This window comes from Osmerus mordax, chromosome 24 (assembly GCF_038355195.1).
Source record: "Osmerus mordax isolate fOsmMor3 chromosome 24, fOsmMor3.pri, whole genome shotgun sequence".
In the NCBI taxonomy this organism is placed as follows: domain Eukaryota; kingdom Metazoa; phylum Chordata; class Actinopteri; order Osmeriformes; family Osmeridae; genus Osmerus; species Osmerus mordax.
The window spans coordinates 5,183,779-5,196,050 of NC_090073.1; the positions used below are offsets into that span (position 1 = coordinate 5,183,779).

At 50.5% G+C, this 12,272-nt stretch overlaps 1 protein-coding gene across 1 annotated transcript; it reads right to left on the reverse strand.

Moving 5' to 3' along the window:
* Nucleotides 1-189: 189 nt before the first annotated feature.
* LOC136932833 (MAM domain-containing protein 2-like) lies at nt 190-11,937 on the reverse strand. The gene is given in 18 exon segments (XM_067228116.1): nt 190-602; nt 703-787; nt 979-1,238; nt 1,412-1,567; nt 2,357-2,453; nt 2,636-2,901; nt 3,128-3,274; nt 3,615-3,708; nt 5,324-5,464; nt 5,466-5,551; nt 5,554-5,580; nt 5,723-5,789; nt 5,791-5,861; nt 6,100-6,173; nt 7,343-7,345; nt 7,399-7,657; nt 11,252-11,377; nt 11,684-11,937. Coding segments are annotated over 18 exon segments (2,052 nt in total). The 5' UTR covers nt 11,715-11,937; the 3' UTR covers nt 190-540.
* Nucleotides 11,938-12,272: the final 335 nt, after the last annotated feature.

Sequence of the window (12,272 nt, forward strand, 5' to 3'; positions counted from 1 at the left end):
GGCAGTTTTGAAAATCACTGAGTCCTAAAGCTGGAAATAAGTCCTTTGTCACAGTGAGAAGTTTGATATGATTGTGCTTAGTGGCTGTCTACTGTGCATGTAAAACAAATGCAAAATGTAGTTTGAGGTCAGTGCTTTCTCTGAATGTTCTTTATGAAGTGCAGTAACAGACTCTGGCCAGTAGAGGTCAGAAGTGATATTTTTATTGTGAAGATAGGGTGTGCTTTTCCTTAGTTAGCTTGACAAACGCAATCATTCTTCTCAGTGGTACAAGAAAAATGAGTCTTAGCATTTGGCTATTCAAAAATCATAGTAACAAATCTTACATTTATAGCGCACAAAGTAACCCAACATTGTAAAAGAGGACAAACAGTGCAAAACTATGTAGACATGTAAGACCAGTTTGTAAATTAGTATATTTCTACTCTATGTAAAGCCAGAGTGTTGTCGTGGTGATGTGTTCGTACTTTTCATTCCCAATGTTAACCTATACCCCTCACATACTAACACAGTTACACACATTCACCCAAACTGTCTCCTCTAGTAGTCAATCTCGTTGAAGTTTTCTGAGAATCCAGAGTATGGAATTGAGTCAACAGGATCTAGAAAGAAAGATATCACCAAATAAATGTCAACAACATCTTTTACTGTAATTAATGAACGTTTCTTCAGCAATTCTCAATATACCGGGTTCACAAATACCTTTGCAGGGTCCTTTTTTAAACACAATGTCATCAATGGCAATGTCACTTCTTATTGATGGCCCTCGGATCGCTTCAAATATAATCTACAAAGAAAGCGAGACCGATGAAGCTGTTTGCGTAACTGTGAAGTCTGTGTGTGTGAGTGTGATTGATGCATGCCTGTGTGTGTGAGTGTGTGAGAGTGTTGTGTGTGTGTGTGAGTGTGATTTATGCATGCCTGTGTGTGAGTGTGAATGATGCATGCCTGCGTGTGTTAGTGAGTGGACGTGCATACCTGGTGCTTGCTGTCACAGTCGTAGTCCACCGTGGCCCTCATCCAGGACACGCTCTGCTCCCCGCGGCGCCTCCACAGCAGGGTGTCCTTCTCGCGGGCCGAGCGGCGCAGGAGCACGCTCAGTATGCCCGTGCCCGAGCCGTACATGTGGTAGTGGAACACCAGGCATTGGGGGGCATGGGACCCCCGCAGCCAGGAGGAGAGCAGGCGCGCCGTGTGGCCCGGACGCATCAGGGACGCCTCGATGTACATGAAGTACCCTGGAGACCGACGCAGACATTAAAGGGAGGGTAGGTCATGTTGTGGAGTTGGATTTTTTTTGTCTTATTGTCTAAAATGGCTCAACGAGGGTAATGAATGGCTCAACGAGGGTAATGAATTCATGTATAAATGAACATTCGTATTAAAAATGAGCTCCGAATGTGTGACTTACCCACCCCTGTGGTGTGGTCCCCCCGGGGCCCAGTGTAGGAGGTGGGGGACTGGCCTCGGATTCGGAGCCAGTCCCCCTTGTCCCCCTCGCGGTCCTGGCTGTAGCCACAGTCCCCTGTCTCAAAGTCGCACTGGCCAGGCTGCTTGCCCTTACGCCCTGCAACACACGGCACGCTGAACTGGCTAAACCTGCTGTTAGGAATCAGTTGAACTGGACCCGCGGCATGATGGATCATGTAGCGTTGAGAACATTGTCAAGGAAATTCCCATAGGTTCGTTTGGTCTGACCAAGTTCACGTGTGTGTTTCCGTAAAAGAATATGTACACAGTGTCGAGTTTATTTAGCAGAGACGGCGCACAGGATAGACAGCAGGATGTGGGGTGAAATAGGAGGACTGTGTTTCGCAGTGTTGACGGGAACACAACTGATTCCTATAAAACAGTTGCTGCTGGTTGACATCATAGCTCTCAGCACCATTCATATCAACCTTGATCCCAAATCACAGTGAAGGCTGCGATTGGTGTTTGGCCGCTACTACTACAGGACGCATTGCGCCAGCCAGCCAGAACTGCCCATGTAATTACAGTCTCTCATAGAGGCTAAATGGTTTCCACAGTGACTGAGCGTTTAAAAGTTTATAAATAGGGACAGTTTCAAATCTAGGGCCCAGCCCAGTCTTTCAGCTGTTGTCAGCTGCTGAAACAAATAAAGATTGCAACCACAACATCCCAGTATTGAGCTGCTGGGAATAGACCAGATTAGGTATTTATGTCTCTTGAACCTTACCCCTTTCCTGTGCAGGAAAAACACCCACATTTACACACAAGGGCTGTCATGGACATTTCCCCCCAATACATCATGTCTTACAGACTTGACTCCAAGGTTGGGACTTTTGGTTTGTATCTGAGGCCACGCCCATCCTTGAGGTCAGCTGACTTGTCTTACCTTCAGTGATTCGACAGTCTCCGATGGTCACGGTGATGTCATCGATGGCGACCAGCCCACAGTCCCAGAAGTTTTTACATATACTGACAAATACCGCCTGTGGGAAGGAAGATAGGAAGGAAGGGTTAGGGAACACAAGTCCTAATTTGTCCCGTTTCCACTCACCCATTCTTCCATCTATACCTCCATCCACCTCCATCCATACCTCCACCCACCTGCCTCTTTCCATTCATCCATCCACCCATCCCAGAGCCGTCGCCCATCCCCGGCGAGTGTTACCTTGGTGGGCATGGGCTTCATGTAGGTGATGTCCACCTGGTTCCACATGTCCCTGGTGCTGTCGGCCAGCGTCCACACCTTCTCCAGGGCCACGTTGTTCTCGTCGTACAGGTACAGCACCAGGGCGTTCTCCACCTTGAGGAAGCCGTGGAGCGCGTAGTAGAAGCGCAGGCAGTACTTGTGGTCCCCCGGCAGGAACGGCCCGTGCAGGCGGCCCACGTAGCCCGGGCGCGATGTGAAACGGGTGTTGGCGAGGAGGAAGGAGCCTGGAGCAGAGGGGGGTGGAGGGGGCAGAGAATGTCATGCTAGGAGACCTCAACACGGAGAGTTACAGTAAGCGGGTTTGTCCAGCTCCGGTTCAGAAGGGTGGTTAGTATTTCGTCCATAATACGAGTAAATACGTAAATATAGAGGGGATCAGCTCCCCTCATATCCTCACCACCAGGGGAGGATATCAGCGACACAGTGTTTAACCAGCGGGGTGAGACTGACCGGTCCCTGTGGTGTGATCTCCAATCCTGTAGGCGTTGGGCTTCACAGTCACCGTGGTCCACACCTTCCCCTCCACCCTCTCCTGGTAGTACCGACACAGGCCCTCCTCGAAGTCACAGTCGGCAACGGACGGGTCAAACGTGGGCTCTGGAACGACACAGATGTGAGTCCACATGTCTCCATGGCAACCTGTGTTTATGACTCACAACGCAACCTTGGTCTGAGTTAGGGTGAGAGAGAGTGGCCAGATAAGATAAAGTAGAAGACAAAAGAGGAGGATAATGGAGGATGGAAATAACTGGCCTAATATCTGCAGTCTGGCAAGGCTTGTTCCAGAGTTCTGGCCAACAAAATATTACTTCCAATCATTTATGTATCTGTCCAGTCATCCCTCCATTCATCTGTTCAACTAATAAACTGGTTATCTGTATAACCAATCATCCATTCATCTGTCCATCCATTCATCCATTCCCTTCAGTCCCCTCACCTGTGTCAGTGTGGCAGAACTCAGGGGAGAAGGAGATGTCGTCTATGGCTACATATCCTCCTCTGGCACTGTTGAAGGCAACCTCATACACCACCTGAAACACACCCACCCACACACACGCATACACACACACACACACTGCATTTATTAGATGGGCAACTTTGCCATCAAGCTGAGGACATCAAACTTCCCAATATCCTACTAGGTTTAACCTTGGTTGTCCCAGACTAAACTCTTGTGATTTACTCAACTGGAGAGCTTGGTGTGTTTCTGGAAGCTTCCGTGGCTAGCTCCCCCTAAAGCGTATTACAACCACGTCACCTTGAGAGTACAAGCAGAGGCCCTCTCAGGTTTAGACGGGAACGTGAGCATGGGGCCCATGTGACCTGTGTGCAGACTGAGAGGGCCAGAGCAGGGTGCGGGGCAGACCATGTGACCTGTGTGCAGACTGAGAGAGCCAGAGCAGGGTGCGGGGCAGACCATGTGACCTGTGTGCAGACTGAGAGGGCCAGAGCAGGGTGCGGGGCAGACCATGTGACCTGTGTGCAGACTGAGAGGGCCAGACTGCAGCTGCAGCAGCTGAGCCAGACTCTGAGCCTGCATCATAAGCCTCTCTGCTGTTCCATGACATCTCCGGCTGAGGTGTGAAACCGCTGAGGAAATGGCCGAGTCGTCGGGGAAACATGCTCATAATAAACCTGAAGGAAGCGTGTGGGTGTGTGAGTTTGTCTGGGAGCGTGTGGGTGGCAGACCATGTGACCTGTGTGCAGACTGAGAGGACCAGACTGCAGCTGCAGCAGCTGAGCCAGACTCTGAGCCTGCATCATAAGCCTCTCTGCTGTTCCATGACATCTCCGGCTGAGGTGTGAAACCGCTGAGGAAATGGCCGAGTCGTCGGGAAACATGCCTCATAATAAACCTGAAGGAAGCGTGTGGGTGTGTGAGTTTGTCTGGGAGCGTGTGGGTGCTTTCGTGTGTGTGTGTGTGTCGGGGGGGGGGGGGGGTTGGGGGCGCTGGGATATCTGGGAGAAACTCAGGCGTGGCACATGTTCGGTCTGATTTATTTACACTGGTCTTTATGCACACACGCACACATAAACACACACGCACACACACACATCCTGATCCTACATATTTATTCACAAGTAAAAATGGACACAGGACTACTCTTCTGAGAGCACATAGCTGACTCTTCCACACAAACCCGCACGGAAACAATTTGAACTCCGGAGCTCTCCATGGAAACCAACACGAGAGAAAGACCTGACAAACAAAAATACTTTCCGTCCACATTCCTTATCTCTTCTTAAGACAGATTCATTTTCACCGAGTCAAATGGGCCTGAAAGTGGCAGAGGGACGAGAATATTCTCTCCAGAATCTTCTCTCTGAAGCCTGATCGGAACTCTGGACTACAGTCTCTAGCCGCGTGTCTCCAGCCATCAATAACCTGCTATCCTCACGTCAGCCTATTTATATCCTTCTTAGACGAAAGAGAGGAGAGACAGCGGAGCGGGGGCTGTAGCTCGAAGAGTAGAAAAACACAGAGGAGGCGAGCAAAGAGGAGCACAAACCAGAGAGAAAGCGGCCAAAGAGAGGGAGGAAAACGAGAGAGGGGGGAACAAAAAAGGAGAGGAGCGCGTATCCAGCCAGGAGAGGCACAGCAACCCCCGGCAAACGCCCCCCCCCCCCCCCCCCCCCCCGACTGACCTCCAGGGGGTGCGGAGCCTTGATGTCCACCGTCACCAGCCTCCAGGAGGAGGTGGCGTAGACCTCGGGCCTCCAGAGCTCCTCGTAGTGGCCCAGCTGGTCCCGGGTGAAGACGGAGAAGATGTTGCCCCTCTCCTGGTCCCATCTGGTAGTAGAAGGACAGGCAGCCCGCCATGGGGGTGGTGCTCATGGGAGACGTGAGCTTGGCCACCTCCTGGAATCGCTTGCGTACACGGAGTCCACATACATATAGTGGCCTGGTGTGTGTGTGTGAATGTCGGGGGAGGGAGAAAAAGTAGAACAACAGAGATGCGTTCAAGATAAACAGTCGTTTAAACATATGTTCAAACGGTATCCGAATGATTCAGCGTGTGTGTGTGTCTTTGTGTGTGTGTGTACCTCTCTGGTTGTTCATGGTGTGGTCGTCAGGCAGACTGGACTGAGGGTCTCTGGCCAGACTTCCTCCCCACGTACCAGTTCACATTGGGGTTCCAGTGGTTGCTATAGCCACACAGATGGTGCTCCTCAAAGTTACACTCTGGAAGGAACCATAACCGTCTCAACTGGAATCGCTGTGTCATTTTGATGAATATAGATGCATCCCATGTTTATTTCTTTCCACGTGGAACAGGTATATGGATAGGTAATGATATACAGTATGGAATAAGAGTTCTGGAGTGTCGACAGTTCTAGAATGTAGGTCATTCTAGAGTTCCATGTGTGTTTGTTCTCTCAGCTGTGACGCTGGTTCCTCAGCCTCAGACAAGAACACTGACCTAGGCAGTAGCCGGAGACGATGTGGATTTCGAAAATGGCCACGCTGTTGCCCGGCTCCTCTGTAGGCCGACCCCTCCATCAAGATCTAGCAGGACAGAGGAGAGGGAAGCAGGTGACGGGAGGTTGGAGTGGAGAAACAGGAGTGAGGAACAGGGGAAGGGAAGATACAAGTGAACAGCAGGTTAGCAGGGAATCTTCCATCATCAAACCCACCCGAACCGACTATGAAGAAAACAACAGTTTTGAACCCCCTGTGGTTGGCCCCCCCCCCGCCCTATCCGTGACCCCTGTCGAACCCCTTTTAACTGTAAATCACAGGACCGGAGACAGAGGCTGTCTCCGCGGAGCTCATTAGTCCCTGCAGACAGCAGCACGAGCACCTCATCCCAAAGATCGAACCCCCAGATATCGGAACCACGGGGCCATACCTCAGCGCTTTAAAGACAAACACACTTTGCACCTTGAAAACATAAGAGCGCTACTTCATTACTCAAAATGACAACGTGTGTGATGGAACACCCCCCCCTCCCTCCCCCTCCCTCCCCCCCCCCCCCCCCCCCCCCCCCCCCTAAGTTGAATCCCTCCATAATTCACTCGCTTGTAAAACAACCTCACGTTTCCAGCCAGGTGGTTTACGTTGAGGAGGGAGGGTGACTCTCCCCGTCCCTCCGGTGTGGCTGGCCCCTGACGGATGACCCCGGGGGGTCCTACCCTAACCACAGCCAAACTGCACTCGGTTACTCTTGGAGGTGGCGACAGTAAGTAAGGAAGACTCTCGACAGGCGATTCATCTTCAAGCTGCTTTCGCCTTCCTCGTGATGCCGTCCCAGTGCAGCTCTTGGCGGCAGACTGGATAGTTTGACGTTCGTTTAGAAAGAAGCTCACTCAGACAAGATCGTACTGTTATAATCTCCGATAAACAATCCGTGACTTAGATCTGTTGATAATTTTGTAGGCCTATACATTTCTATTTCAAACCCCTAGCCTGTATTTAACTTAGCTCTTCTCTAACATAATGAGTTGCAACGTTCTCTCTAACCAGCATTGACTAAAGATGATGTCTTTCCTCCAGGTATTCACACCATAGAGTCTGTTCTCTCTATTCACTCGCCTCACTCCCACCCCAACCCCTCTCTCACCCCTTAAATATCTCTCTCCCACCCCCTCACCACACTCTCACCCTTTCATCTCTTTCTCCCACCTCCACCCCACCTACAGTGTCTCTCTCTTTCCCAACCCCACTCTCTGTCCCCCTCTCCCTCCCTCCACCTCTCTCTCTCTCCCGGCAACTCCTCCACAACCACACCTGGTAGGCGGTGGAGGAGTTCTTCAGGTCGATGCTGGCGATGAGCCAGCTGTCGGAGGGCTTGCTGGCGCTCCAGAGGGCGTAGTCGAAGTTGTCTCCCTCAGGTCGCAGGTGCAGCTGCAGGGAGCCGGCCCCGGTGATCTGGTACACCAGGCGCAGGCAGCTCCAGTCCGGCTGGTCCAGAACCGGGCTCACCAGAACCGCCTTCCCCTGACCGCTCAGGACGGAGCCTTCCGCCGTGATGAAACGCCCTGAGGAGAACCGGGGAGGGGTTAGGAGGGAGAGGGAGAGGGAGAGGAGGAAAAGGAAGGTTAGAGGAGGCGGAAAGGAGGGAGGTTTAGGAGGAGAGGGAGAGAAACAAAAATTATATTGTGTACACGTGATCTCCTCTCAAAGCTGACATCAACATATAATTTACTGTCCGGAGCACAATAGTGCACTCATCAGCACAAAACCTATATGCTAAAACCACCAATATTAGAGGGAAAGAAATAGAGAGAGGAAGGGACTAGGAGATAAAGTGATAAATAAAAGAAAATAATGGTCAATGGAGTAGAACCAAGCCAACCACATATTGTACAGACAGCTAGAAAGACTTATTTTCTTGGAAGGAGTGGAACCAAACTAGCCAAACTAGCCATGTCCCAAGATGCTCCACAACCCCTGGTGCTGCTAGACAGACAAGACTACACTGTAACTGTGTTATTGTTTTGCTGGTCACTTTACGACCCCGGGAAGTGTTTTCAGATACTCTGACAGTGGAAAAGATTCCTTCCAGATGGCTTGACGACTCATCTCAAGCACTCTTCCTATCCTCAACCCCCCGCTTCAAAAGTATCCGCACCTCCCCTGTCTCTCACTTCTTCTCTCTCCCTCTCCTCTCTTCTCTCCCTCCCTTTCTCCCTCCCTCTTTTAGTCTCCTTATTTCTCTTTCTTTCTCTCTCCCTCTCTGTCTTCTTTCCTTCTGCGTGTCTCCTGGTGGGTCTCCTGCCGTAGCGAACAGCAGCTCTTCTGAGTGGAGGGGTCTCCTGTTGCTCTCATCTGGCAAGGCCTCAAGGCTGCTCCACTCTAAACATTTCCAACAGGTTGGGTTGGAAGCGTAGGCCTGGACGAGTGCCGGCCAATCACATAGCTGCTACTAACCCAGACGCCGAGTCTGTCATGGACTAATGAATCGGTAATCTGCTGTATTTAGGCTGACTTCAAACTCTTGGAATACAGTTTTCATACTGAGAATTCTGAATGGCTGAGATATTGAAAGGAGGGGGAAAAAATTGATGGCTGGCTACTAATAAATTCTTCTGAAGAAGTATTTGATTACTAATCCCACCTGTTAGCTCAAGGCCTATGAAGGACTAATTACATCATGTGCCAAGGATTCATTTTAAACCACTAAACCCTCTTATCAGTGAGTGCATGAGGTGTCAGTTATATACAAACAGCTAAGGTATAAGGTAGCCTACTTGGATCATTAATGAGGTGTTTCTGAGGGTTTCTATGGTGACAACATTAGCTGTGAACTTCAGACAAGGGGTATCACATTGCAACTTGAAACAGACTTTAATCTTCTCACAGCGCAGCCCTTGAGCGGTGTGACGTGACGCGTGTGTCGTAAATATCATATGTAAAAGGCGGTTGGCGTCTGGCTAGCTTCTAAGCTAACCAGCGGTGACAGGCTAGAATGACGGTTACCCCCGGTGACAGGCTAGGGTGAGGAAGCGTGACCTACCTGACCAGGTGACCTGCAGTGTATCACAACACGCTGTCTCAGCGTCTGTCTGTGTGTGTATGTGTTCACGGCGAGAGTGTGTGTGTGTGTGTGTGTGTGTGTGAGTGTGTTTACGTTGGGTGCTGAGTCATTTCAGTCAGTGCTCATCAGCACCTTTGCGGTGGCAGACTTGACAAAGACCAGAGTCTTGTCTGATGACTCTGTCTCGCTTCTAGACTGTTCTCCCTGCAGCTGTTACAGTCTTGACAGCCAAGCTCAGGCGGCTTTGGTCGCAGAGGGGGATGGGTTGGCAACGCTCGTCATCATTCATCATCACCTTCTCCAGCCCCGCAACACATTTTTGTCTGGAGGAAGAACCTGCTGACTGTTTCCGTTCTACTCAGACAAGCGTTTACCGTTTCTTTTCGTTGGGAAATCAAGAGAAATAATCTCTTAGGCAAACAAAACAGGCCTACGGATTACATTGGTTGGCTAGGTGGTCTTTGAAGGGTGAGCTTGCCAAAAAAGACCAATGTCATCCGTAGGCCTATTGCCTGTTTATTCTACTTGAAATATTTTTCTTTATCTTAGGCACTCTTTCCTCACAGTGGTCCCCTGCTCTGCAAGTACAGTAGGCTACAGCCTAACGACCACTTCCTAGAATGACTTCCATCCATCTCTCAACCACGGAACAACCGCTCCGTCCTACGTTACCGTGGAAACCAAACAGAAAACACGGCGCACCGTGGCCCAGTCGCGGTTTTTTTACGACCATATTAATGGCCCCGGTTGGGAATAGCTCGCCGCCGCTGGCCAGCTATCTAACCAGCCGCGCTGACATCCCCGACGGTGTGCTGGCGGAACGCCGCCCCGCGTTCCCGTCTTAGGCGGCGACTCTTCATCTGGCCTGTCGCGCTCTGGCTCTCCTTTCGTGTTTAGTTAGTGCTTAGTGTGAACGCTCCTGTTCTCGATTTCAGAGAAGTGGAGGTCTATCTCTAGTCACGGAGATGGGAGAGGGAGGGAGGGAGGGAGGGTGGGGAGGGGAGGGGAGGGGAGGGGAGGGGAGGGGAGGGGAGGGGAGGGGAGGGGAGGGGAGGGGAGGGGAGGGGAGGGAGGGGAGGGGGAGGGGAGGGGAGGGGAGGGGAGGGGAGGGGAGGGGAGGGGGAGGGGAGGGAGGGGACACCGTGCCAGTAACTTACAATAAGTGGGTCTAAAACTATACAGACAGCTCAGCTTGGCAGCGAGATGGCACAGACAACTCTACAACATCGCTACTTATTTTTAGAGGGCAAATGTAAACACCTCAGAAGGATGACCGCAAACCAGAGCAGCTCCTGGGGGTGCTGCCTGCTGGGCCCCCAGGGAATAGGAGGGTTCTACACGTATGGTGGAAAAATTAAATTGAGTGGAGTATGTGTGGGCATGTGTGTGTGTGTGTGGACATACATCTCTCAGCACATAGCTGCCTCAAATTCCCTCTTTCTCTCTCTCTCTCTCTCTCTCTCTCTCTGTTTATGTTTTTCTCTCTCCCTTTCTCTGACCCACTCTCGCTCTTCGTTTCTTCCTCTGTTTCTTTCTATCTCTCTGTGTGTGTGTGTGTGTGTGTGTGTGTGTATATATATATATGTGTGTGTGAAGACCAGAACCGTACAGTACTTGCAGACATCTGACTTCTTACAGTGTTATAACACCTTCAGCATTTCAGAACACTGCAGAACCGCATGCATGGAACATCTGACCTCAAGTGAATAATGCTTCATTAACATTCCATGCTAGTCTTGTCTGTGTGTTTCTAACCACAAACACCCCCCTCATTCCCCTCTCCCTCATTCATACAAACACACACACACACACACTTTCATTCACTCTCTCTCTTCCAATCACTGAATCACTATGCCAACCGGTTATGCAGAGAGGAGGGGTGTAGAGGCTGACAGAGCAGCCGACGTCAGCAGCTTCACACCCCACACCCGCCATACTGTTTCAAAACAATCAGATGTAGGCCTTCATGCGGGTGAATGCATGGTTCATTTAGATGCAAACCGATTCGTAATCTTTAAATCAATTGGCAGCAATGATATGCAGAATACGTTTTTTCTTTTAACATGCAATTCATATATTTAGTTTTCCAACCAACCTTCCTCGTTTCTGGCCCATCTTGCGTAGGCCGGGTCGGACGTGTAGCCGCAGGTGCCCTGCTCGAAGTTACAGGAGCCGGCCAGAAGTTGTTGCTGAGCCCATACTAACCCACTCAACAGAGAAACTGGGGGTAAAGAACAAGATTAAGAAAATTGTGCAAGAAAATGTTCCGCGCGTTTGCTAGGAATAGTGTTACTCCAAAGTACAGTTGGCTATCCACTCAACACAATTCATCGTACATTGATCTCAGCATCTGACCATAATGAAGCGTTGGGATAACGGTAGAAAAACAGTAAACTAACGGAACTTCAACTCCAACTGGAACCCAAACCCTGCGTGACGCAGAGGTCTGGGCTGCGTAACGGAGCAACACGTTGCGTTGTTTCTTTAAATATGTATTTGCTTCTTTCTATTATTTCTTCCTACTTACCTAAGATAACAGGAAGGTAAACGTTGAGCATCGCGAGGCAGCAGCTGGACAGAGAAGGGAAATGGAGAGGTTACGTCCACTCGCGCGCAGCTAGTTAACAACGACTCAAAACCCAAAGTAGCAGACAGCTCGTGCATCAATCTGTCGTTGGACCTTGCTCGTGTGCAAGTTCAGTCACAGCTTCCAACAGCGAAGATAATAAGTCTCTCGGTGTCTCCCGTTAAAGTTACATGGCATAATCCGACTTGGAGAGACGCGCAGCAGTTGGCACGGAGGAGGACAGAGAGACCAGGAGGGAGGAAGAGTTGCACGGTAATGCAGTCCAGATTCTAACGGACGCCTTCGCCACAGGGACTCCCTGTACCCCGCCTCCCGCATCCCTTCCCTACGGTTGGGATCACAGACATTCCTGCCACCATTAACGGAGTGCACCACGCGGATCATAACAACATAACATAAGCATCGTCAAATAGACCCCCCCCCCCCCCCCCCCATATAGTGTAATGTTTGGGCCCACTCATCCCTTGCCATAATGATCATGTGTGCACAGTAGGACACATAATTGCACGTTTTTCTGATTATTTTTTTT